General features: G+C 40.0%; 1 protein-coding gene across 1 annotated transcript in view; it reads right to left on the bottom strand.

Annotated features, from left to right (window-relative positions):
- Window positions 1-6,009: 6,009 nt before the first annotated feature.
- LOC121928114 (calcium-activated chloride channel regulator 1-like) overlaps window positions 6,010-27,919 on the bottom strand; it is a 29,070-nt gene continuing 7,160 nt past the window's right edge. Inside the window, exons 5-15 of the mRNA XM_042462408.1 lie at window positions 27,811-27,919; window positions 27,147-27,315; window positions 23,442-23,663; window positions 20,921-21,145; window positions 19,408-19,585; window positions 18,836-18,942; window positions 17,901-18,131; window positions 17,419-17,689; window positions 15,590-15,754; window positions 12,373-12,612; window positions 6,010-7,879 (exon numbers count right to left, since the gene is read on the bottom strand). Coding sequence (XP_042318342.1) covers window positions 7,524-7,879; window positions 12,373-12,612; window positions 15,590-15,754; window positions 17,419-17,689; window positions 17,901-18,131; window positions 18,836-18,942; window positions 19,408-19,585; window positions 20,921-21,145; window positions 23,442-23,663; window positions 27,147-27,315; window positions 27,811-27,919 — 2,273 coding nt within the window. The 3' untranslated portion in view covers window positions 6,010-7,523. The remainder of the gene's footprint in view (window positions 7,880-12,372; window positions 12,613-15,589; window positions 15,755-17,418; window positions 17,690-17,900; window positions 18,132-18,835; window positions 18,943-19,407; window positions 19,586-20,920; window positions 21,146-23,441; window positions 23,664-27,146; window positions 27,316-27,810) is intronic.

Genomic DNA, 27,919 nt, shown 5'->3' with positions numbered 1-27,919 from the left:
GATTTTTTGTTGTTGAGGAGAGTTATTTTGTTGTATGTGCAACTTTTAGAATAACCTGAATTTCAGAGTGGGTGTATTAAACCCCAAAATACTGATTGTTTCTAGAGTAGATTTTATGGACAGTTCATAAATGATCAATCTAAAAGGGATGTTCACTGCAATGGATTGGATCTTGGAACATAACATATAGACCACAACTTCTCCAGTCTCCTTTCAAATGGCTGTAGCCATTCCCCCTTTCTTCTCAATTTACTTCAGTTTCTGCAGATTGAGTTCAAAGTGCAAAAGTAGTTTGGACTCAATTAATTCAGTGCTGGAAGAGGTGGGGGCAGTCTTGCCCTTCCTAGTAGGCTCAGGTAAAAGCAAACCACTGCAGCCTCTCCTAGCTTGTGTGTACATCCTCATTAATAACTTTTGCCCCCGTTATCACACTCTGATGTTGCTTGGCCAGTTTTCAGCTATGCAACATCGGAGGACACACTTTCTGTTGTGTCAGTCAGTTGGCAATTTTGTAATTGTTACAGTTTATTTACAAGTTGAGCATATGTAGAAGCAAAAAGCTTAACACTAGCTAATGGCAAGGCCTTAAAGTAGGTGGGCAAGTACAGCAGGTCTGGGATTACCCTCCCCCCAAAAAGTGTCAAAACAGAAGTCCCAAAATAGCAGGAAGTCCATTTATGGTTCTCCAAAACTGTTTAAAAATGTATAACTTTACAGGAAGACCTTTCATTTAAAATGTACATTTTTGTACCTAAAGTCTTCCAGGGAGAACAATTCTCCTGCTTTTTGGAGACAGAAAAGAAGTCACTCTGGGGATTTTGAAGTTGTCAAGGCTGCAAAACATGTTTAAGGAACAACACTTTGTCCAATCCTCCCCTACAAAATAACAGGGTATATTGAGCCAAATTTACATGGGTTCTAAGCATGCTGCCCAGTAACTTTAATACAATTAATTGGCCTGCATTCCAGCTTTAATTTAATATAAAGATGTAGATTTTCAGTGTAAGGGTGTGATATCCCACACTAAGCACACTCTTAATTATTCAATTACTTTCTAATTTGTTCTTCTCTTGCTGTGGAATAACTGCAAGCTCTGAAGGGATCCAGTTTAACCTCACAGGGTGGCAGGGTTTATAGATCCTCATGTGTGTAAGAGAGAGACTCCGGCCCTATTCAGATGGTGAAAATAATTCAGGATGAATTATCTGTTGTTCACATGCATCCCCAATACACCTGGTTAAGTTTGGGGGTTGGGGAGGGGGGCTGTCAAAAACCACTTAACTTAACTTGAGATAATTGATACCAGGGTTTTCCCCAAGTTTTAAAAAAAGATTTGCATCATCAGCATTGTGAATAACTGATGCAAATATACTCAGGATAATTCAGGATTAAATTCTGCATGCCTTGAATGTATTTTGAATATACAATATTCGCATAGTCAATTCCATGTTTATTTCAGTGCTGGCACATGTGAGCAAACAAACTCCCAGAGACGCACATAGTTGAAGATCCATAGTATGAATAACAAACCTGGAATGCACGAGTGAGGTCATTCTCCCTCTCCTACGTTTGCTTCTGAAGAGGCAGCCATAGGATTGCATTTAAAAAGTGAGACACTTTTAAAACTCGTTAGATTAAAAAAATGGGTTTCATATTTATTTTCAGAATCAGAAACTGGTTCTTTTGTCATAGAAAAAGCAATATGGAGAAGTATTCTTTGGCTGTTATTATTATATGGCAGGTATCTACTACTCACATACTCACATATGTTACATTTTAAGTGTTTTTTTAAAGCATACAAAGTGTTTACACTGTCTGACTTTCCTTGCTTTGTTTCATTTCTGGGCCTTATTTTAACAAAGTGGGTGAGGCCCACTTTATCAGGTTTGTTTCAAAGCAGATTGTATTATTTCTAATTCCCAAGAATTTAGAGGAAGAAACATACTCCAGTCTGTTTTGACATTTTATTTTGCCAAGTTTTTCTTTAAAATAATATTTTTATTCCTGAACCTGGCAAAACCGTTTGCTCTTCACACATGCCCTCATTCTTTTAGTTCTAAAGAAATTGTCCCTTTGGAGAAATGTAGCCTCTCCCCTTTTCCCAGGAGCTGACAAAGAGGCAGGGTTAGTGCCAGGAAATGTGTAAGATACAAATAATTGAGCTTAAAGCTGAGGCATTGAACCACAGCTGAGCCAAATGGAATTTCTCCAGCTGTTAAGTGCCAGGTGGCATAGGCTGCATCTGCACTGCAGAAATAATTTGGTTTGACACCACTTTAATTGTCATGGCTCAGTGCTATGGAATTCTGGGATTTGTAGTTTGTTGTGACACCATAGCTGCCACAGAGTTGAAAATATGATAGCTTTGGAAACCATTCATTCCACTCCATCCAGATTCTGGAGCATCCAATACAAAAATAGGAGTTAGACTGGCTAAACTTTCTCCATTGCCACCTGGTCATTGTGGAAATGTAGGGGTTAAAAAACTTTGTTGTTGTTGTTGTTGTTGTTGTTGTTGTTGTGTGCCTCCAAATCATTTTTGACTTATTTTGAACCTAAGGTGAACCTATCATAGAGTTTTCTTGGCAAGTTTCTCAGAGGGGGTTAGTTGCCATCCTGTGACATGTTGTTGTCAGTGGTGGGATCAAAAAGACCCATGCTGCCATCTGAGAAAAGAAATTGGGTGAGTGAGTCTCACCTTCACACACTTGTTTTTCAGCTGGTGAGCTGGGCCAAATGGGCCAAATGCCATGTTACGGGTTGACAATGTGGCCACAACATTAATGCAATTACACTAGTCATAGGAGGAAGATGAGGATGGAGGCAGCGGGGGGAAGAGGAAGAGGAGGCAAGAGGTGGCAGCAGTGGGGGCAAACAGGAGGAAGAGGATGAGGAAGGAAGGAATTCATTTTAGGGTGTGTACTTCAGATTTTGATACAGAGCTGACTCTTGAGAAAAGTGTGGTTGCCAGTGATGATCTGGAAATTCTAGAAAGAGAGATGACTTCAGAGAATTGTATGTTATAGTGAGTAAAGGTGTTGGCTTAATGTCTTACTGAACTGAGAATAGTTAAACCCTAGTTATTGAAGAAGAAATCCATTAAGAAATTAATTTTCAAGCCTAATGTTCCAAGCACTGTTCTTGAGCTACATAACAAGCCAACTGGGGGTGTTGTTGTTTTTGTTGTTGTTGACTTCCTCAAGTCTGCCTCGACTCATGGCAGCCCTGGGAATAAGACATCTCCAAGCCCCTCTGTCCTCCACTGCTCTGCTCAGGTCCTATAGGCTCATGCACTTGGCCTCCTTGATTGAGTCTATCCATCTCTTTCTACTGCTCTCCACCTTTCCTACCATTATTACCTTTTCTGTGATGCGGTCCTCTGGGCCCCAGTGCAGGCCCACCTCTGTCCTAGAGGATGTGAGGGCCTTTTAAAGTGAAAATGGGGGTGCCATGCGTTGTATGGTGGCACAGGGCAATTGCTGGCAGCAAAGGAAATGGCTTCAAGTGTTGTGTAGCCTGAAGATTGCCCGTTGTGTACTCCTGAACCAGGTGAAGCAGAACCTTCTAGTCAGCTTAAAAGATCTCTGAGGCCTGATACAGACAGGCCAAAATAAAGCTGCTTCAAGTCACTTTGCAAGTATGCTGTTTAAATGATACATGCGTCCTAAGAGTCCAGAAGCCACACCAAAGCCACGCTCCAGTCCTAAGGACTGGAGTGCAGCTTTGGTGCAGCTTCCAGACTCTTAGGACGCTGCATCATTGAAACACCATACCTCCAAAGTGACCTGAAGCAGCTTTATTTTGGCCTGTCTGTATAGGGCCAGTGTGTATTAACTGATTTGACAGAAGTCAGTAAGTCTCTATCAAAGTTCTTTTAAAAAGAGTTTTGAATAGGAAATTGCTGGGAACCTTAAGACCCCTACTCCGTTCTGAGAACATAAAAACAAATTGTTTTGAGATTTTAATTTTGCTTTTAAAAAAGCCAACTTCTTGACTTTAATATGAACTTGTTATGAGTTCTAGAGAAATAGCATTTTGGAAGAAACATCATCTTATTTTTCCCAAGAACTGATACAGGAAATACACCCTTTGGCTTTCTTGTAGAACAGAAATGGTGGAGTGCATTTAAGAGTTCAGCTAGTTGACAGATTGATGATGAATGGGGAAAAACCATGCTCATTCAGTATTTCTCACTATCTTGGCATCTTGAAGATTTTTTTTCCAATAGGGTGTTGGGTTTTCCAGCCACAGAGTACAGGACTACAACTTTTCTTGTGTGTTAATCCTTATGCTTTGTTACTTAAAGAAAGTTAAACAGAGCAAGGAAAAAATGTCTTGGAAATTTCACAGCTCTGGTTTAGAAGATTGTTACAGTCTTAGTTAAAAAACCAGACATTGTGAATTTCAATAATTTTTATTTATTTTTTTAGCAAGGAGCATTTTTTAAAAAAAATACTAAAAGGGATAGGGAGGAAAAAAGAAACCCTGAGATGCATAAACACAGTACATAGATGGCAAGAATGCATGAGTGTTTTCTGTCACTAACACTCTTATATAACATCAACATCTTTCCACAATCAGGAAAGCGACCTCATGTTCTAATTTAGAATTATTTCTCATATATTTCAAACATCAGTGAAAACCTGGGAGAGAGCAGTCTGCACAATGTCTTCTGCAGAGATAGAGGACTGGCTACATTTGATCAGTGATCAGGGTTCTAAGGGAAGCTGGATTGTTTATTTCCCTTTCATGTTATCAGCTACTTTTAAAACATCAACTAGAGACAGCAAGGTGTAGTGTTTCAAATATTGGACTACAACTTTGGAGATCAGGGATTGATTCCCTGCTCCGCGATGGGAATTCCTTGGGTGGCCTCAGGTGAGTCTCACACTTTCAGCCCCAGAAAACCCCATGATAGATTCATCTCAGGGTCACCATAAGTCAGAAATGACTTGAAAGCATGGAACAACAAAATATAAAACTGCTTTTACATTACTTGAATTTTGAATATCAAACATATTATTTTGGAGTTTCAAATCTAGTGTCAGTGTCTGGCCTGACAGTGTTGCATGACAGATCTGGGTGTTAGATCTGATAGTCTGGACACCACTGTGGATATGTCCCTTGAAGAAGAGAGAGCCAGCACATATGTGTTGGATCCACATTTTTCCAGGCTTATAAAAGGAGTCAGAGTGGGACCCACAGAATACCAAAGTGTAGAGGATTGTCACTTGTCCTAGGCACAAAGTACTTGCAAACTTTTCAGCCAAACAACAAGTCTTTCAGAAAGGTTTGCATAATAATCTAGTTAATTCTAATTTCCCTATGAACTATTTTCAACTACTGCTAAAAGAAGAAGAAGAACTTGTCAAAGATTGTATCCGCATTGCAGGAATGATTCAGTTTGATACCACTTTAACTACCATGGCTCAGTGCTATGGAATTCTGGGAACTGTAGCTTGTTGTGGCACCAGAGTTCTCTAACAGAAAAGGCTAAAAAATCTCACAAAACTACAGTTGGCAGAATTCTATAACACTGATACATAGCAGTTATTGTGGTGTCAAACTGAATTATTCTGGAGTGCAAATGCAGCCAGTAGTCTGATATTCAAATCACTACTCTATTTCTGAGTTGCAGCAACTTCTTTGATAAAGCTGACTGATGCCCCCTGCATCCTGCAAGTGAGCTCCTGTACACAGGGGAATAATAACAGGATCCTGCTTTTGACTGTCACATTGAAGACTGCTTGCAGAAAGGGGTGGAAACGTCAGTCTGCCAACTTGTCTCAAATGACAGGAGAACAGGCAGGGGTTGGGCCAGGAGATGCCAGGGTACTTATGTAACCCGAGTACTTACGTAACTAAGCAGGTGATACAGAATCATGCCCACCATAATTTTATTTACATTCTACCTTTCTTTTAAAATTGACGCTTATCCACAGCAGTCATCTGATCAAACCCAAACTATGCTACCCATGTGGAAACAACCATCAAGCAAGCAACCAAGTATTTCTCCATCTTTTGGGTTTATTTCATTTCATTTCATTTTGTTTCATTTTATTTTATTTATAGCTCACCTTTGTCCCAGCACAGAACCCAAGCTGGCTTATAACCATCTAAAACAAATTTCTGCTAAAATCTTACTATACAAAAGTAAAAACAACAACAATTAAACAAACATTTAAACAAACAACAACAATTAAACAAACAACAACAATTAAACAAACATTTCCATTAAAAGCACATTGTTAAAACAATCTAAACTACACTCAAAACAAAATTAAAACAATAAATGCACAGTATGCCACACTGATTTTTGATAAAAAGCCCACTGATTTTTATATTCTACAATGGTGCTGGACTTTAAATACCAGGGAGGAAAATGAAAACAGAGAGTAGCAATACATCATACTAGATACAAGTTCTAGTTAGTCCCCCCCCCTCCCGATGGCCAATGATGTGCTGGCTAGTAGGTGATTTTAATGTATATTTTAATGAGTTTTTATTGCCTTTGTATATTGTGTTTGATATTGTGTTGTACACCGCCCTGATTGGAAGAAGGGCGGTATATAAATAAAGCATTTATTATTATTATTTATTATCAGAGCAGACAAAAACTTTCTCCAATCTGCCATCTCCCCCTTTATCCCCCCACATGGATAACACGTTCTTGTTGTGTGCCTCCAAGTCATTTTTGACTTATGGTAACCCTAAGGTGAACCTACCATAGGGTTTTCTTGGCAGGTTTCTTCAGAGAAGGTTTGTCATTGCTGTTCACTGAGGATGAAATGACTTGCTCAAAGTCACCCAGTGGGTTTTTATGCTTGGGCAGGGATTTGAACCCTGGCCTCCAGAGTCACAATCCAATACTCAAACCACTACACCTCACTGGCTCTCACTCATTCAAACTGCAAAGTATCAAATACCTGGCAGGAAGATTAATCCCAGACCATACAGAAATACTGCCCATATGTTGAAGTATAATAACCATAATTTCCCAAGGAGGCACTCTCTGGCGGATGTATTGAAAATCTTCCTGAGATTTAATATAAAAGCCAAACTGGATATGACAGTGTCAGCCTTACTTTTTTCAGTCTATGACTACCCCATTCATGAGCTTTGTTTTTTTACAACCTATAGTCTTTCCTTTAGGCTTCCCCATACATGTTCACTCAGGATATAAATTAGGTGAAGCAAAAGTGTGCCGGGAAGAACACAGTATGAGCAGTTGAACCACAAATGAGGGAAGCATAACCACACATCCATTTTGCAACAAAACTGGGAGCCTCCTATTCAGTTTATATGTGATTAGCATAGATCCAGCTTTAAACAGATGACCTTGGTCCTGGCACACCTAGTATCAATGCTCACTCACCGATACACTTAGAATACCATAATGTTCATTGTGATTACTGTTATTACAGTCCAGTCTTTTGACATCCACTTTTTCAGTTGGCTAAAACATAATGTGTTGTGCTTCAAGAAGAACCAATAATTACAGCAACATGTAACTCAAGTCCTCATTATGGAACCACTATTATTATTTTCATTATCAACAACAGTAGTAAGGTGGTCATGACAATGGAAGGAAGAGTCTGTTTCTCAGAGGAACTATGGGAGGCAGTGTTCTCTGGAAGCAAAACCACTGCTGCTATATTAGATGTTTCCCCAACATTGTTGCTGTCATCAATGGCACGAATGGCAAAGTAGATGGAGGTGGTGTTTTCTTTTTGGAGGTTTTCTGGCTTATACTGAAAGGACTGTTTGACCCCAGCATCTTCAGGTATGAGACCAGATATGTTCAAGGAAGTGGCATTAGGAAATGTAGCATCTCTTAGTTCCAAGGGGTTTTCACTCATTTTTATTTCATATCCTTCAGCTGAAAAATAAAGAGTAAACAACACATGTGCATTAGATAATGATAGCCTTATGGAATGGGGGGGGGGGAGCCAAAACAGTAGGCAAGAGCAGCGACTTTGCACATGCCTCTCCACATGTCACAGCACTTCTGTTCTTCTTCCTGAGGGAGAAGGTCATAAAAATGTGCCTTTTGATAAATAGATTTTTTTGACAAATTGACAAAAGACACACTTTTAGGATGTTATTGCATTCAGTTTAAAGCAACGTATCCCCAATGGGATAAAGTCACGTTTAATTTTAAAAGCGGGTGTTATTGCATTCAGCTGCGGCCAGGCAAGTGCAACCTGTATGCAGCCTAGATCCCAGCTGTGCTTATCCAGTGGCTTTTCAAAAAACAGGTGCTTGTCATTTTTGGAAAGCCGCAGGACAAGCATGGCTGGGATCCGGGCTGCATATGGGTTGCACTTACCCAGCTGCAGCTGAGTGTGATAACACCCACTTTTAAAATTAAATGTGACTGTATCCCGTCGGGAATAAATCACTTTAAACTGATCATCTCCCTTAGGAAGAGAATAGAAATGCTGCAACAGCTTGCAGATAGGCACAGAGAAAGCCCCTACTCTCCCATTCTGTATCAGTTTTGTCTTCTCCTGCAATAAAGATCTCAAAGAGATCTGAAGACCTAGGAAAAGAAACAGAAAAATTCAGTGGAAAACTTTGCTCCCAATTTTCCCCAAAGCCTTATTTTTCTAGAAAAAATAGGGGTGGAGATGGGGAAGGATCATAGGATATTTTCTTTCAGAATGAGGAATAAAATGTTCAGGATGTTCATACATATATATATATCTCCTCCCCCATACTATTTTTTAAAAAACTATGTAAAAGTTAAGATTTATATGTAAAACTATGTACAGCAGTGCTTGTCAAAGTGATGGTCTCACCAGTGTACAAACATCAGGGCAGTGGGAGCAGTTCACCCAGTATACCAGCACTAAGGTGGTGCATTGTGACAGGGCCCAAAACAGTCTGTCTAAAGCTGGGAGCCAGTGGTAATGTGGTGGTAGCAAAGGGGGTAGCAGGCTTTTGTTAACTAGGCTGCCAAGAGAACCAAGTGGGCTTATCAGCCTTGTCATTACCAGCAGCTTACTAGCAGCTGTTTCTACACCAACAGCGTTAGCATACCCTACACTCCTCTTGGGGCTTCATGTTTTCATATTTGGTATCTAGCATCAGGCATGTTTTTAAGAGATCATGATTAACTTTGGAACACTAGGACTTTACACATATGAGAAAGCACATATCCTCTCTTGATAGGGACTGAGCAGATCCCATTGCAAAGCAGTTAAAGACCTCCTTCTTACCCCAGGCTGTGTTCCTATTCATCTTTCCTATTCAACCATCCAGAGATTGACTCAAATCCTATCAATGTGTAGTCAATCCAAAATTAAAGCCATCTCTTGTTCCAGAATCCTATTGTCCATTTCTTGGGAAAACCCTCAAATCTTTGTTACACCATGAAACAATTATTTCTTAAGGATGGAAAACAGGATATAAATATCAGCCCCAAATGCAGCTGCCTACTGTTGCTCACTTTTCCCATGGACTCAGTGTGCACCAAAAGTTGCTCTCACTGTGTTGCTCTCAGGCTCTGTCTGAGCCACTCTCCATCTTTTGTGGAATCCCCTGGTAATGATCATCCCCTCTAAATCCTGATTTCTCACTATCCAAACTTTCACACCTTTCCTATCTGTTAGCCTTCTATGGTTCTTTAGGTTCCATTGGTTTCTTTGGGTTTGTGGGTACCTTTGCACATGCCTAAATAAAACTCTTTTATTCATCTAAACTGGAATCTCTCTGCAGTTAGTGCTGGTATACATAGGTGGAAAGATCTCCTTAGGTTACCCAACATCTCACAGGCCTTTTTTGAACTAATAATTTCCCCAAAATACCAAGGAAATGCCGTCATTCTTGGTAGGGACACCACGTCCCTTGACCCTTTTGGGTAACACCAGTTTCCACTGCCATCACTTCTGCAGAACACCAAGGTAAGCTGTGACTTTAGTGGCAACAGCTGCAGTATGACAGGTGGGCAGGGCCCTCCCTCAGCCAATGCCCCTTGGCAAGCCATTATCTTGTACAGCAGTGGCAGAAGCTTGGGCAACTTGAATAGCAGAGTGCAGTCTCTGGCTCAGGGGCTGCCGTGGGCAGAAAGGGAGAAGCAGCAGCTGCAGGAGTAATAGCAAAAGAAGGAGAATACAAGAGGGGAAGGTAGATGGCTCCCCCACTTCTCTTGTGGGTGGTGAAAATGATCTAGTCCAGGTGTCAAATATGCTAGTTATGTCACTGGGTGGTTTGAAGATGAGTATAGGTGAAAGCTGTCAGCTGCCAGTCCATGGTTCTCTGGAAAGAAATATCAGTTGCTGCCAATTGAAACAAATATAATACAGGTCCCTGGTTCATGGAAGAGGAGGGGAGCCAGTTCATCCACATCAGGCAGCCTGAGAAACATTGGTGTTTAATACCAGATCATTGTAAAAGCCAGCATGATGCAGTGGTTTGAGCATTGGACTATGACTTGGGAGACCACGGTTCAAATCCTGGCTCTGCCATGTAAACCCACTAGTTTACCTTGGGCAATTCACACTCCCTCAGACTCAAAAGATGGCAATGGGAAATCCCCTCTGAAAAAATGTGCCAAGAAAAACCCATGATAGGTTCACATTAGGGTCACCCATAAACTGGAAACGACATGAAGGCATACAATCACCACCACCAGGTCATTGTAATTCCTGGACCTGGTTTCCTTTTCTCAGTTTTTTTTTTTTTAATAGGAATGAGTCCTTTGTGTCTGCTTGGCATTATGGAGGACTAGATGCGATAAATAACTGTTTGTTCCATTTATCTTTCAAGCTAAATGAAAATGTCAAGACTAATTGTTCAAAAAACTATGTGACAATTAAACCAACAACTCAAAACAGTGCATGTTTCCTTTTTTCTGAGAAAATAGGGAAATCAGATAGGGATATGCAGTCCTTCCTCCCTGTAACCATACTTCCTCAGTTTCAAATACCAGAGATGCTTTCTCAGAGTGGGCTCATTTTGTGTGTGTGTAAATGACAGTTTCTTCTTTATGTAATGTACTTGGAGTATGATTTTGCAGAAAACCAGCTAGCCACTGTCATGAGCTCTGTTGTGCCCTGAAGGGCTCTTTCTAGCACATCTTCTTCCTATGAGCCTCTCTTTTTGTGTCTTTGCTATAATGATTTTTCCTATTAGTGTAGAGAAATCTAGAAAAGGATTTTCTAGAAGATTTCTGGATCTGAGGTGACCCTATCTCCCGTCACGTGTGAATTTTTTTTAATGCCAAAAAACAAGTATGTTGTCACAATTCCAGGGCTCTGGTCCAGTCAGGTCCCAGACCAAGTAAAGTTCAAGGTGCTGTCAAGATTGAAAACAAGTATTTAGCAATAAAACCCAAGGCAAAGACTACATTATTTCACATCCTCTAGCTGATTAAATCAGTTATTTGTCGCAACAGACCAGTTTTCTGGGTGGGATTATGGCCAGACTTCACCCTCTCAAGCGCAGACAATTTATCTGATCTTTCCTGATCTTAAATTATCCTTTATTCCTTGTTCTGGAAGGCAATGGCACTTTCACAGGAAAAAGGAGAGGGGAAATCACCCCAACCAAACAAGAAAATAAATATTTCCCAGCCATTCCAAGATGGAAACATTTTTATCTACTCCTTCTTCATTAGCTGACCTTGCACAGTTTGCTAGAGAAACTGCAGCTGCTGAAAGCCACATCATGATTTACTTGATTAACTAGTAAATTCCGTTACTATGCTTTTATGTTTTGTTGTTGTGTTTCTGACTTACAGTGACCCAAAGGGGAGCCTATCACAAGGTTTTCTTGCCAAGATTTGCTAGGAGGGAGTTTACCCTTGCCTTCCTCTGAGGGTGAGATAGTGTGACGTACCAAAGGTCACCAAGAGGGATTCCATGACCCAGCAGAAATTCAAACCCTGGTCACCAGAGTCACAGTCCAACATTCAAGCCACATTGGTTCTTGTCACTATATTATGCATCTATTAAGCATATAACACATGTATTTAAGGTGAAGGTGACAGCTAACTATGCTCATCAGTTTTCCAGAAATTCCAAACCACTACAGATATTTTGCTTTCAGAATTATTCAGAATAATGCTTCTTTGCTGTGTTTTTGATAATTTGATGATCACTGTTTTTTTTTTTTAAATTAGCAACTGTAAACAGAACACTCTGCAAATCATTCACAAAATCTAAGAAACCGAGGGATGAAACAGCCCATTTCCTCTGCAGTAGAACAACCTGGAGAGAAAATAGCCATGGTGGACCAACGGTATGGTTGGATCCCTTTTCCACAGGAGCAGTGTCATATTACTCATACTAAAAGGGAGGGAATAAAACTGGCCTTTTTTCTTTTCACAGAAGACAGAGAGCCTATTTCTCAAAGCAAAATTTCACTTACCTTTCCCGATATCATAATCATTCCCAGGAGCTGTCCAGGACAAAAGTAATTCATCATCCTCATGGTGCTCTACCTCAAGGTCTGTGATTTTACAGGGTGGGAAGACATCCGGTGGATTTCCAGGAGGCAACCCATTCATTACAAAAGAACCTCCTGATGCTGCTCTGCTGAAATTTCCCACATTTGCTTGGATTTTATCCTCATTAGGGCGATGCCTTACTGGATTCAGTTTTATCTCGCCTATGAAAAACAGGTAAAGGAATAGGTGTACTGAAGTGTGTGACTGCAAAGCTCCAGGCAGTATTCTGCAAGTCTATTTGATATATTTTCTTTTGTGCATTATCTTCAGTCACTTCTTTTCCACAATGATGTGGTCATGTTAAAACTTGCAATTTTTCCTTTATAAGGGTGGGGTCCAATCTTTGCTCTTCATTTGTTTTGGACGTCAAATCCTAGAAGCCTCAACCCACTTGGCCAACAGTAATGAATTAGAGGAATTGAAGTTCAAAACATCTGGAGGGTCAAAGGTTGGAAAACACTGTTTTACAATATAACTGTTGACACAGAAGAAGTGTTTATCTAGTTCTGTAGTTCATGAACAAATTGTGTCTCTTCATCCTTTAGAATTAATTTAAACTCTTATGTATTTTTCTTCTCTTGGAAACACAGCTCTCTTCTTTTTTCCCCCCATGGGGTTAGGGGATTGCCTGAATGACCACCAAGGTCCCTTCCAACCCTGCAATTCTTTAATCACAGAACAAGAAAAGTTACTGTAATGCTTTGTATTAATAGATCAGGTTTCATTTGCCAGATCTCTTTTCATTAGCAGGACTAGCACTGATAGGCCTGAATAGCTGGCCTTTGGCTAAAATGAATGTCCAGAGACTGTTCTGGGAGGGTTTGTTGTGTACCTTTTACTCTACTCATGTGTTAAAAGAAGTGGTCTTTTGTCTAGAGCCAGGAAACCTGTGGCTCTCCAGATATGTGGGAATCCAGTTCCCATCAGATCAAATTCTTTTGACTAGTGGACAGGGATGATAGGAACTGTAGTCCAAAAACATATCCAGGCCTACAGGAGCTTCATCCCTTCTATAGCCTGAAGTAACCAAGATCAGACTGAGAAAAAGCCCAATAAGAGTCAGAGATCTGAAGTGAAGCTCAGGAATATATTGGAGCATCAGAAGGGATTGCTCAGAGTACATACAGTATTTGCAAAAAAAATGTAAATACTAGGGAATGCCAATATGCCTCCAGTGACTTCACTGTAAAGGACAGTAAGCACAGTAAACCTGAAACTGCTCACAACTTGCATTTAACCCATATATATATATATATATATATAGTCCACCCTTCCCTTACGTGGGGGATCTGTTACGTATGCTCGAGCCTCATTTAAATGAATGGGGCTCGTGCATGTGGCAGTGCAGCAGTGGGCACGCACCATGGGCACACATACCATTACCCTTTATGGGCCATGCCACCCCTTTTCCCAGCGCAACTTTCAGTGTAAGACACGCCCGCGTATGACGCAGGCTCACTCTGTGTGTGTGTGTATTTGTCAAATTAAGTTTAAAGTAACAATTAATTCTTCAGACACTAATCTTCTATGTAAAGACCATTTTCACATGCATTCTTTTTTTAAAAAATCATCCTCTGTTTACAATAGCACATTGTAATATTACATCATAATTCCAGGAATGCACTACCTGATTCATATAAATTACAAAAATTAAGGTACAATAAATGAATAATTAGTGCAGTCAATCACATTATAGCTCAATCTCATAATGTTTCTCATAACATTTGACTATGGAATGCAGTACCTTCATTAATAGGAATGACTTCTTAACTTATATTTTAAACAATAACTGAAAACTAAATTTTCTCCTTCTTTTTAATTTCCCTTTCACTCTTCTTGCTTTCTTTTTCTGATAAGTATTTGGTGTGTCATTGACCTTCTAACCTATATCCACTTTCTCCCATGTTGTCTTATTATAATTTATTTCCACATATCACATGGCCATGTCTTCTCAACTTTTGTAAGCAGACAAATAGTGCTAGGCTTGGGATAATTGGTTATTATTTCTGTTTTGTTTATTCCCTTAATCAATAAAATGAATTAAATTCACAACTCTGTACAATAGTGTATTCTCAGCAGGATCAAACTATGCCCTTAAGACATAAGGAACAAAATTGCAACATATTCTAGTCATGTAAACCTCCTTGATTGCTGCAGCAGAAAAGCAGGGTATAAGAATAAAGTTTATTTATTTATTTATTTATTAAAATCCATCATGGCATAACTATATTATGTCTCAGAATACCAATTACTTCATCTTCTGAGATCTGTTGGGATCCTCCAGATGTCTCAATTGAGGATATAATCATTCTGCACCTGGTTATAGGGACATAGCCAGACACTTCTCTGATGCCCATCCCTGTTCTGCATCTATTAAATGGCTGTATTGGAAATTACAGTGGATAAATGGTGCGTTTAGGGGTGGGGGCTTTAGTTGCTGCATAGAAAAGAAGATAATACCACCCTCCACAATGACCAAAAAAGACATACACAGGTGTATGTTGGATTTATGTCACTAACAGGATGTCAGCCATACAGAAGCACATTAAGTCACAGCAGGGCTATCCCACACAAATGATGTATGGTTGTGCATACTATAACTATGTGGGTATGGCAAACATGTACGTCTTTCTACCCAGTTGGAACCACAAATTGTACATTGTGATTTTCTAAATACCCTACTTTCCACATGATTGTATGGTGTCTGTATGGTAATTCAATCTAGATTTTAGGCTGATATATAAAAACAGAAGGACTGAAGATGGCATAGCAAAGCCAAACGAAGTATGCTAGGAGATTGTTTTAAATTTTTTATAGGAATTAGGGGGTGCTTTATTGGTTCCAACACATTCAGTTAACATGCTAAGTTAGGAAGCACTTGGCTGATTAGAGAAATGTAGGAGAAGATGTAAGGGTTAAGTCCATGGATACATTAGTGCAAATCAGAGCACATTGTTATGAATATGTACTCAGCCTCCACATGAAATCAAGACCATAAAAGTAATGATGGAGAAGGCACTAAAAAGTAGAAATCGATATTTCCCCAAATAATTAGTTTTCCTATTTTATAATTCTTAATGCCCAAATCTGCTGTAGATCTCCTAGAAAATAATGCCATTTCATATTTAAAATACTTACCATTTTCTACATAACCTGATACATAGAGAGCGTGACTCTTCCTGTTGACTCGTCTGACAGCGTTGTCTTTTCCTTGGACACGCAGTTTTATGTTGTGCCTGCCATTTTCCTTGAAAGATGTGAAATATCTTGAGTAGATTCCATCATGTTTCAAAGTATCAGGACCTTAGTACATAAATAGTGAAAATTGCCACCTGAAACAAACAACTTACTGCTTATAGCATTTATATGTTAAAGATGTGCACATCTGCATCTGTTTTCACAGGAAAAGATGAATGCCCGATTCTGAATATGGTTAATAGAATCAAAGGAATCTGCTGTTTATAGAGGTTTAGGCAGGTTTTAATGTGTGGGGTAGTCAGATGTTCCAAATGTCCCATTTGTCATAGCCATTAGTAAGCCTGGAAGGTGTTTATCTTGGGGGTAAACCACATACTGCAATAGTTGCTTGTGTTACCCTTGAGTGCAAGACTTTTTTCTTCACAAATAGGTGGTGGAGTGGATCAAATCTGCCATGCAAACCAGACTGGGACCACTGTAGGGAACAAGTGCCTAAAGCCACCCTGTTCACACACCACAGTCTTGATGAAGCTCAGGACTGGTGGGGAAGGTGGCAGGGAGGCTGTTTGTAAATGAAAATTTCACTCTTAAGGGCAAAACATGGGATTATTGTAACATGCAGTTTGGCTCTTGTTTGTTAATTTCCATATCTCAAAGGCAGGAATGCACATGATACATGGGTTGGAAGAGGCACAAGCAATATTATGAAAGCAACCACAGAGACTAAAAGACAATTGTTTTCTGTACTTTTAGTGGGATCAGTTGATAGAGAGTGCATGCAGCGGTTAGAGATCCTGGACCTTATTGCATTGCAAAAGAAAGATGAGAGGCAGCAAAACAGAAGTGGCTTCTGGCTTACCTTTCTACAAGACATCATGGTATTTCCATTCTTCCTCCAGAGGGAGTTGATCATTAACGTGTAGCTTTTGCAAAACAAATTTTTCAATCAGGACAAAAGGCATGTGTTTATGATTGTCTCCCTCAGTGGTAGAGTGGAAGTAGAGTGGAAGTGCTTTGTGCAGGGAGGTAATCAGAAAGCCACTTCTGTCTTGCTACCTCTTGTCTTCCTTTTGCAATGTGATAAAGCCCCTTGATTAAGCAGTAAAGACACTAATGACTTAAAGCAGTGGCTCCCAAGCTTTGGTCTTCCATTTGTTTGGACTTCAGCTTCCTGAAACCCCAGCCAGTTTGGCCAACAGCTAGGAATTATTGGAGCTGAAATCCAAATCTTCCAGGGGACCAAAGGTTAATAACCACTGGTTAGAGAAACAAACTAAACAAACTTTATTATAGGAACTCTATTCTAAAATAGAAAGTTATATGCAGTACTAATCCAAACTAGATTCATTCTAGGAAACAACTGAGAGCACAAGACTAGGAAACAGGACTAGGAAACAGCTGAGAGAGGGAAGAAGAGGTGGAGAGACATCCCTGAGAGTGTAATTTTACATCACAGAGAGGTGAGGATAGGTAGACAAGGAGGGAGGACACTATGAGTCAAACATGCTATCTAAGCCTATTATTGGGTCCTGCTCTGAAGGATTTTTGACTTTTCAGTGGTAAGTGTTATTGAACTTCTAACATGGGTTTCAAGTAATTCAGTTTGGAGAAGAGCAAACAATTCACAACACAGTAAAAGAACATACACAGAAGAACCCAATCCCAGCAAAATCCCCAGTTAGAAACAATCTTGTTCTATGTGTTGTACAAGTTATGCGCACAAGGAAATTCTAAACTGTGTAGTAACAAATACTTCAACATTAACTTACCTGAACCATCATCAAAGAGCTCTAGCTCTACAGATTTCCCAGATGCCGATTCAATGATGGCTGTGACATTTGCACCAACAACAGGCAAAAACCCTTGGGTGACTTCTGCGTAAATGACCATGGGACTAGGATAGCTGTTGGTTTCTCGGTTCACATAGGACTTCACAGTCACTGGAGGCATAGTCACAGATGCTGCTCTGGTGGTGACTGTTATTGACAGCCCTTGAGCTTCTGTGTGTGTATTCAGAATTTTGTAAACCCAGTCTCCTGCCTGGAATATATTAAAATGCAAAATGGTATGTACAGGACTTCTGGAAATAAGTGGTTTTCCCCTTGCAGTTGTCCCATTTAAGCAGCAGTGACACAATCCTTTGTTAGCACAGATGCACTCCCTACAGCTCTTTTTTTTTTTTTAAAGGAGGCACACTTTTTAATATCTTTAAGACTGAATATATAGGTCTAAAAGAAAGCTTCAATTCTACCTTTGCAGTTCCAGGAATCTTGAGTCGAGCTGTTCGGATGTTGGTGTTATCAACTACAAAGTCTGTCTCACTGTACGTTTTCCCTTCAGGATCCGTCAGAATTATTCTTGGCACATTTAGGCTCAAACTCCATGTAACTACGAAGAAAGTGTCATTTCCCACAGTTTTATCAATGGATACTGTTCCATACATCCACCGGCTGGGACTGAGGTTTTGTCCTTTACTTTCAAGCTGTTAGGAAAATGTTTAGTGTACACTTGATTAGGGGGAAATTATATAGTACATTTATTAGATCAGGGGATCTCAAACATGGGTCTCTAGATGTTGTTGGACTACAAGTTCAGGATCTCTGCCCACTGGCTGGGGCTTCTGGGGATACAAGTTTTGGAACCACCAAGTTGGAGGACAAACAGGATAGAACACATATAGGAAACTTTTCTAGCCCTGTTTTTTTGCATACAAAAATATGTTTCCTGTATAGAAACTGCTGTTTTCTGTGTAGATCAGTCATGTGTCAATTTTTCACAGAAGTTCCTAATTACAGCATTATATGTGTGCAGGAAACAGATAGGGCTACACTGGATGAGACAATAGAGTTCAATAAGAGCTAGTACCTCTAGATTTTAGCAGATACCAAGCACTGAAACTGGGACTGTGGTGCTGGAAGGAAAGAGTGTAACCCTTTTGGATGGTGCTATTTTCCTGGTGATCTCCTTAAATTTCTGTTTATTTTACTAGTGGACTTGTCAATATACAACTGAATTTGGGTTAATAAACATTTTAAAATGTTGTTCAGTGCTAAACAACAACCTGCCTCCTCAGTTTGATCTTTCTCTCCCTCCTCCTCTGAATTGTTCATGGATTTCTCCTCCCCCTGTGCAATTTTATACCTATAACTATTAACAAATTGCACCTTCTGGCTCCCAAATACAGACCTGAATAGATTGTTGATTGATATTTCCACTTCCTGATGAAATTCCACTGAAAGCGTCTATGAGGCTATTGGAGTCCAAACTATCAGTGGCAGAAAATGTCAAACCCCCTGAAACATGAGTGGAGAGATTATTATAATCACCTACCATGTTGTCATGGCTGCTAAGTGAGGATCCATGGGTTAAACAAGTTGGGAAAGAAGTATAACATTGGGTGGGACTTGTGGCAAGGGAGTCACAGCTACCAGTATTGATGATGACAATGTTTATAATATCATTAATTAGATTTTTATTTCATTTATATTCTGCCTTTCCCTCAGTACATGGACTCAAAGCAGCTTTTGTTGTTGTTGTTGTTGTTGTTGTTGTTGTTAACCAATCCAACCCTGTGGATGAGATATCTCCAAGACTCCCTGGCCTTCACTGCCCTGCTTAGTTCCAAAAATTCATAGCCTTTACCTCATTAATAGAGTTCATCCATCTAGCATGAAAGCAGTTTACACAACAGTAAAAGAGGACAGATTAAAATGTATCTATAAGATAGAGGAGTTTAGACACTTTGCTTCCTCTCTTACCTGTGCTCTTTGCCAACATTTCTAGTTCTTTTGCAGCATCCGGCCCCAAAGCAATGGTGTGGATTATAGATCCACTACTTTGAACTTCAGCAAAACAAGAACTTACTCCTGAATCTTCTCCATCTGTCAAAAGCAGAATTTCACAGCCTTCTGTGCTTGAATATTTTTGTAAAAACACCTAGATGGTAAAGAACACTTCAAATTTTAGCAGCAGTATTAGAACAAATAATGCAAGACCCAAAGCAAGCTGTTTGGAATGGAAGGAGTTCAACAAAGCTTAGCCAGCATAGCAGGGGTAGGGTACAAAATGCTGGTGAACTAATTTCCTATTGGAAATGCAACAATGCTCTGCACTGAAAGAGTTAAAACCTCAGAGTGGACAGTAGTGATAGGGTTAGATGTGCAGACTGAGTGACCTGCAGTGACTTACCTCTCTATCTACTTATCCTAACCCCTCTGTGATGTAAACTAATACTCTCATGGGAAATTTCCCCTCCTCCTCATCCTCTCTTCTCCTAGATCATGCTAGAAATGTAGCTAGATTAGAATAGCTCCCTCAGTAACTTTCCTATCTAAGAATGGCGTTCATATAACAAAGACATAGGCCCCATACAGACAGACCAAAATAAAGCTGCTTCGGGTCACTTTGGAGATATGCTATTTAAATTATGCATGCATCCTAAGAGGCTGGAAGCTACACCAAAGCCATTTCCCAGTCCTAAGTCACTTTGGCATGACTTCCGGACTCTTAGGACGCATGCATAATTTAAACAGCATACCTCCAAAGTGAACCAAAGCAGCTTTATTTTGGCCTGTCTGTATGGGCCCATAGTTTGTTATCTAAGCCACTGGTGTCTTTGGCCCATTACAAACGGGCACTTTACTATGCGCTCTGCGCGTGCTAGGGTTAAAAAGGGGCATCCTTTCTGGATGCCCCCAACCCTAGGACGCACGGAGCGCACACAAAATGGCGGCGGCCGTTCCACACGGCTGCCGCCATGAGGACGTCACAACCGTGCCGCCTCTATACGGGGCAGCACAGAAGTGATGTCCTCGCTCCGCACCAGGGCGTCTAGTGCACCCTTTGCGCGGAGCAGGAAGGAACTCCGTTTTGGAGCTCCTTCCTGGTTTGGTCCGCTGGGCGCAGCCTTCAGACAACTGCCAAAGCAGTGCCAGCAGCATTTATTATTATTATTATTATTATTATTATTATTAACCTTTATTTATAAAGCGCAGTAAATTTACACAGCGCTGTACATTTCTGAGCCTAAACTCTATGTATTGATTCCACCAAATGGCATCCTATGGCAACTGCATTTTTTCACCCACTCTTGGCTTGGGTGCTTTGACTGTTGATATTAACAGAAATAGAACTAGATTAACTATTGGGTGACAGTTTCCTTTCAGTCATCCCCTCCCCCATGTTTTAAAATAGTAGACCCAACACTATTGGTTAAATAAATGTTAAGCAGGCATGTAATAATCAAAGTATTTGGAAAATGTTCTCCTTCACCTGAAATCCTGCACGGACTCCTGAACATATGTTAGTTCCCCCATTTGCTGTAGCTGGAAGAAAAGATATGAGAGTCTGGCGGACACTATCACCAGTAATATGTTGCAAACCAGCCTCAGTTGACGCTCGATTATTGAATGTGACAATTCCAACCCAGGAACCTGTTTCAATAATCTGTAGGATGAACAGTTCTGCAGCTTGCCTCAATCGATCAATGCGATTAAACTGTACATGGAGATGAAAAAAATAAAAATGCAAAAAATAAAAACAGAGTGTACCATGAAAGACATTTTAACAATGACTAAAAAGCAAATTTTGGAAATTATTAGGAGAAAGCCAGCCTGAAAATTTCATTCAATTTAGAAGCCTCCCGTTTTTGCCCCATATGCCGCAGCACCTGGCATTTGTTGCTGGTTTCGCATTCAATTATTAATCCTCTGAGGTGGCTGCCGCATGGGGCTGAGAAGGCATCACTCCCCCCCCCCCACACACACACACACATGTGCTCTGAGTCCTTGGGACGGGGCACCATCTCGCCCCAAAGAAGTCAACCTATTTTCATTTTGGCCCCTGCCTTTTACTAAGTTGTGCAGGTCTGCTTGGAGATATACTATGCAAAATTCACACAGGGTTATTTTGCAAATGAAACAGTATTTTCTGCACAGAGCCGCACGCCAAATTCTGTTTTCAGTGCAAAACAACTAGATGTGAATTTTACCAAGAATAAATCCCAAATTGCAAACTGCATTGTTTTTGGTGACTTTCTTGCAGCAGGGGGGAAAATGTATAAATTGCACACTGTTTGCTTCAACAAGAAAATTACTGACAAATTACTTCCCTATTAATTTTTATGCATCTCAAATATGAAACTAAATATATATTATGATGAGTGTGTCCCACCAACATCTAGCTGGGAATGCAGGAGAAGACATTGTTAGGGTATGCATCCATGCTCTGGAACGTCCTGGCCGAGAAGGCCTCCTTGGCTCCTTTAAGTGGATTTTGGTTTATTCAGCATATCATTTCTCTGTTTTGTTATTTTGTTCTCTGTTTTCTGGTTTTGCTACTCTGCTTTAAATCTTATGCTTTTGAATATTAAATCTTTATTGAATTAGGCCCAGATCCTATTGTTTGTCACCATTAGAGCAGATCCATTGAGTCACTGGAGTTTACAGTGTTGATGAAGCATTTAACAGTTGATTTGGTGATTCTACTCTAATTGTATTTAAACAACTAATTGTAATTTGTGTTATAGTTATTTATTTCCCACCATTTTCCCAATTTGGGATTCAAGGGAGCTTACAACAGCTAGAAGAAATCAAACAAAAAATTCAAAACATACAAAAGTTTCAAATGTAATTAAATTATTTTAAAAATCTGTTAAGAACATAAACCATTGAAAGGAAAACAGCAAATAGAAAATCCAGCACATTTTGTAAGATGCTTTCCCCTTCAATAATCAGTCTTCCAAGACTTGCTAAACCTAAGTAGTTTTTAGTTGCCTCAAAAAGGTAACAAGAAAGGCGCCAGTCTAAACTTTCTGGGAGCAGCTACCAAGAAGGCCCTCTCCTGTGTTCCCACTCAATGTACCTGTGAGGGTGGTGGGCAGAGAGAAGAACCTCACCAGAATGTCTCAAAACAAGGGCAGGTGTGTACGGAAGAACATGGTATGCAAGAATGGTTGGGATTAGACCTTTGTCTTTTTCCCCCTGTAATTTTAGGTATGTGCTATTACTGCAGAATGTGCGATCTATTGTTGTTAGCTTCCTTGGGAATTGAATATGCAAGGGAAAGATAAATTTTGATTATATAAGAAAGCAATAAAGTCATGTTTCCTTCCTCTGCCATTGCCAAAATCAGTGACATGATTTTGTTGATAGTTAGCATGAGTGAACAGCCAGAACAAGGTGGGAAGTTTCTTACTGTCAGACAGATATTTGGCTCTTTATTCTATGACAACATCAGACACACTTATTTTTCTTTCATCTTCCAGTAGATAACACCCCCTGCTTTGGATGTAATGGAGTGGCAGTTGCCTAGTGAGGGCATATTAATAGCCAGTTGTCATTTCTTGTTGGGAGAAAATCCATGTAAAGGAAGGGATTTCCCAGTAGAGAAAAATCTCTCCTACTCTGTGTATCAGGGACAAACTCCAACCATCCCAGCATGGACCTTTAGAGAAAAAATGTTGCAGTGAGACAGTTTTCTTCCATCCATCAGTTATCCTCAAAGATGCAGCCCTTCTCCTCAGCATCATGCAAATCAGTAGATATGCTGATGTTCCACTGCATAGGGGGCATGAGCTATATTTAGCAAGATTGCACTTTCCAAAAATAGCTTATACGGCCCCAGCAGCCAGAATGTGTCACTGGGACAGCAGAACCAAATTAGCTTCACTATTTCTGATATAATGTACCATTTATTACAGAGCATTGATTCTTTTTAAATTCTTTACCTTAATCCTAGCATTTTGCAAACATGGAAATATTTCTTCTAGAACTGAGGAGAAAGATAGACTTACCCCATTCATACTTCCAGAAACATCAAGTACTAAACACAAAACTCTTTCCTGTGCTTGCAACAAGGAGATAGTCGGCTGAGGTGGAGGAGCACTTCTTGGAGAAGAACTGGCAAAATCTGGGGAGTCCATAATGACTTCCCAGGTGCTTCTGTAGTTGCACATTTTGTTCTGCATATTTGGTGCTCTTATGTTATGGTTACTCTTGTCACAGAACTGAGTAACCTAAATAAAAAATAAGAAGAGCAAGTCAGGATTGGCATCCTCTTGGCAATCCCTACAACCATCCCTACCATATAAAACAAAGATGGTGAACATTTGACTCCCAGGGGCCTGAGCGTGACTGCTCAACCTCCCTGCATTTGCCATAAATGGTTAATCAAAACCCTCTTGGGCATTGATAGCTTATCATCCCAGCCTGTCTTAAGCCTTTGTTTTAAACCATGGAGGAACTGCTTCCCATGTTATAATTTCTATATTTTATGAAGTTGTTTCTTCAAATTTTGGGCACGACTTGGCCAATATCCATATATGGACAGCACTGAGTACGCCAAGATTTTTCGTTTTTAAATTTTTTTCCAAGTGTAGGAAATATTTACAGTTTTAAAATCTTAAGAAAGAAGGGAGAACCAGAACAATTCAATGAAGACTGAGCATGATGAGTGAGTACAGAATATGACTGACAGTGTCAGAGGAGGAGACTGAAAACCTGCAGGGAAGGGAATGGAAACGAATGTCTACAAATTTGGACACCAACACCCTAAACCATCTCATTTTGTCATAGGTGTCCTCTGTGATTTCTACATGCATACTTGCATATAATTAGGAGCTATCTCAGACAAAAAGATTAATGTGAACTAAAAGAGACTTAATAACTGAAGAAAATAACTGAAAAAATAATTAGGAGCTTTAGAACAAGTGCAGCCCAAGAACTGCCATTTTTCTGCTTTTGGGAAAAAACTGATTCCCCCCTCCCAAAATGCCCACAAATTATCTCTAAATGAATTGAAATTTTGCAAAAAATTTCAATTTTTCTTTACCTCAAAATGTCACAAAATGCCCTCTGGGGGCAGGAAAAACACGACCCAGAGAGGGTGTTTGGTGGCAAAACAAAATGATTTATTTGTATTTATATTTATTCTTTGCAGGAGCAAGTGCAGATGCATCCCTCCAAGATGTCCTGGAGGACTAAAGAAGCCCCCCCTAGGATTCCCCAATTGCCCACCCTGCTTTAGAACATCAAAAAATGGAGCTGACAATTAAGAATAGCAGAGATGAAAAAGAATAAAAGATTAAAAGGGAATAGAAAGGGAGGTGAAAAGGAGGAAGTGCAGCAACCATCAGAGCAGTGAAAGAAAAGAGACATGAATGAATGTTTGTGATTATTAGTGAAAAAAATCAGAAAAGCCTTGACCAGTTTTGCATAAGCTTATGCAAGCTATCCTTGTCACTATCTCTTTCTCTCTCACACACACAATTGCATTCAGAGTTCAATTCAGATTTTGTCCCATATGTTTCAGAATCCAAATCTGAATAGAGATTTGGAAAGCTGAGTCTTTGGATGACCCATTGACTTGCATTAGAAAAACAAAGCAAGAGGGATGTAAAACTTTGCTTCTTTCTTCTCACATGGAAGAATGAATAATGTGTCGGAGCCTCTAAGAATATTGCACACTTGCAGAGCTGAAACACAGCTGCACTACAGAGAACTGTTGAAGACCTGAATGATCAGAAGTAAAGTATTATACTGACAGGCTGAGTTGTGGGCTGCCAGCTGGGGAGGCAGCAACAAGAGGCTGCAAATTTGGACAGGTAAGCAGGCTAAGATCTGCTTTTACAACAAGCACAATCCAAGGGAAATGAATATATATTTAGTTGAGTTGCATATTACCATCCCTTCCCCAAAGCACTGTAACTGAAGAGTGCTGCCAAAACATTCCCCAAATTAGAAACCACAAGAAAGTCCAGATGTCTTTCTTCCCTTCTCCATCACTTCACCACAATGTGCATGGAAACAAAGGGGCTCTACAGACTGGCACTTTGTGGTGCAGTGAAGGTGGAGTGTCCACACGCTCTGAGCCTCACCGCGCCACCCAGGTGCCATCTTGGCGTGCGCCCGTACACATGGCACATGCCATGATGACGTTCCTTGAGTGCAGTGTCCAAACGGCACTACACCCGAGAGGAGTCATCATGGACGCTTCAGGGACGCAAAAAGAACCCGCCCAGAAGAGGGTTCTTTTTGGTCCCTCTGGAGGCCGCAACACGTGGTTGCTGCAACCTCCTTATGGGACAAAAACGGGCGGCATTTGGTTAGGGGCTGTGAGAGCTAAAGTTTGGAAAGGAACGACTTAGCTCTGTGACAGGGTCTGATAGGGAACAAGTTCAGAAGTGAGGGACTTGGTTCTAATATAGCACTCCAAGGGAGGGAGTTGCTGGTCTGTTATCCTGAGGGATAGGGTTCGCCTGAGGGGAAGCCAGGAGGAGCCATTTTCTGAATAATGGGATATCCCTTTATCAGAAAATGGCTTCCCCACGAATGATTCCATGACAATTCCATAGTGGGAAGCCTCAATTACACTTTAGAAGCGTCAGACATGATCAGACCCTAATGCTTCCACAATGTTTGGATGACGTTTTGACCATGTTTTGGCCTGCGTGTGATAAGGTCCTAGGTGCAACAAAGTGAAACAATAACAAGTGAATGTACCAACTGAACAAGTGAAACACTATTAAACTGTTTTTCAAATAAAGTTTTATTGCTAATTACTTATAAACTTGTCTGGCTCTATAATAAGTAACAACATACAAGGTACCATCTAAAAGTGAATTCTACGATGGAAAAATAAGCAGTTTGGGGTGGTTCTCGTCACAGTGACCCTTATACAAAATGGCAAAATCAAGGTTTGCCTTTTAGAATTCGTATATTTTTAAAATATTTTCAAGCTGTGAATGCTCAAATCCATGGATAAAGAATCTATGGATGTGGAGGGCTGATTGTATCCAGAGTTGTCTTTCACACTCCCTTTTTCCCACTCTTAGAGACAGTGATATATGGCCAGGCTTCCCCACTGAAACTGGCCTGGAACAATTCAGTTCTGAATTAGGTTGATCCAGCCTGCTTCAGTCCCTATCCAAATTGGTCCCAAACACCCTGATCCAGTTCAGAATGTGAGATTTTTCTGATGTGATTGCACAACCCAATTGCAGCATAGCCATAGAAATTCAAATTAAAATGTCCTAGAAGCATATTTAATTTTGAGGGGGGCGGGCAGAGGGGAATTAAAATACTCTTGCATTCTTGCAAAATGATAGCGAACAAAAATAAATCCTATAGCTTCTCAAATGGTATTTAGAAAACACATCCAAGGGTAGCCATGTTGGCCATACCACAAAGTAAAAAGGAAAAAAAGAAATAGGAATGGCCTCTGCCTGCATGGATATCTCTCTGTACTGGCTTAACTGAGAACAACTGTAAGAAGATCTTGACAAAATGTAGAGCTGTGACTCCAACACTGTAAGTTCTCTCTCTCTCTCTCTCTCTCTATTTCTCTTGTTTGATTTTTTTAACACCTTTGCCTGATTAAGAAACCGGTGAAGGTTTAAAGGCTTTCATCAGGTATTTTGTTCATTTTGGTTGGCCCCATAACGGTATCACTTTTTGTGGATTTTGGATGTTATTGTAAAAGTGGTATTTGTTATACTTACTGAATGGAGACTTTGCATGTACATTATCGATGCTGGAGTAGTTTGCTCTAGGTCTGGAATAAATTCACATCCAGCCTCATAAAGCTGAGTATGGGGTTCAATGTTGCATTTTCTGATTTGTCCTTTGTCATTTCGAACAATATATTTGCCAGTGAAATCAGATGAGCATCTAAAGTGTATTACAAACAATTAGTGAAAAATCAAGGAATTATTACATTCTTGATATTACATGTGCTGTGTTGCTTTGGCTGATAGAAAGAAGGGGATTCAAAGAAGAGGAGATGCATTAGTAAGAAGTGATTGTTCTATGAAATCAGAATTTTGTATGAAAATTAGGTGCTCCTTTATTCTACATGCATCTGTCATATTTGTCAACCTTGATGTGATAGTGGCTTTTCCTAATACCAATTAATTCTAGTTTTGACAAGTGCAATGTCTTGTCTATTCAAAAACACGAAATTACAGAATGGCCATTTATGTTGGGTTCACTGGGTCAATTTCAAAATTGGCTGAGTCATATTAAAAGTCCAAACTTTCTGTATAACACTAAATTACTGCTTAATCCCCTGGCTGCTTTTTAACACCACACCCAAACTAACATGGTTCAGCAAATATCACCTGTAAAACATTCATTTCATTTGAAAGTGCAATGTTAGGATTATACCTTGTTGCTTCAGCCTCATTTTTGCCAGCAGGATAGAAGGGAACGTCATTGTTGTATTCATCAAAGACACCCCATCTGAGATGAGCCCATTCATGGACAAAGACTCTGC

The sequence above is a fragment of the Sceloporus undulatus genome, chromosome 4 (assembly GCF_019175285.1).
Source record: "Sceloporus undulatus isolate JIND9_A2432 ecotype Alabama chromosome 4, SceUnd_v1.1, whole genome shotgun sequence".
Lineage (NCBI taxonomy): Eukaryota > Metazoa > Chordata > Lepidosauria > Squamata > Phrynosomatidae > Sceloporus > Sceloporus undulatus.
This window is presented reverse-complemented; position numbering and strand designations above follow the sequence as displayed.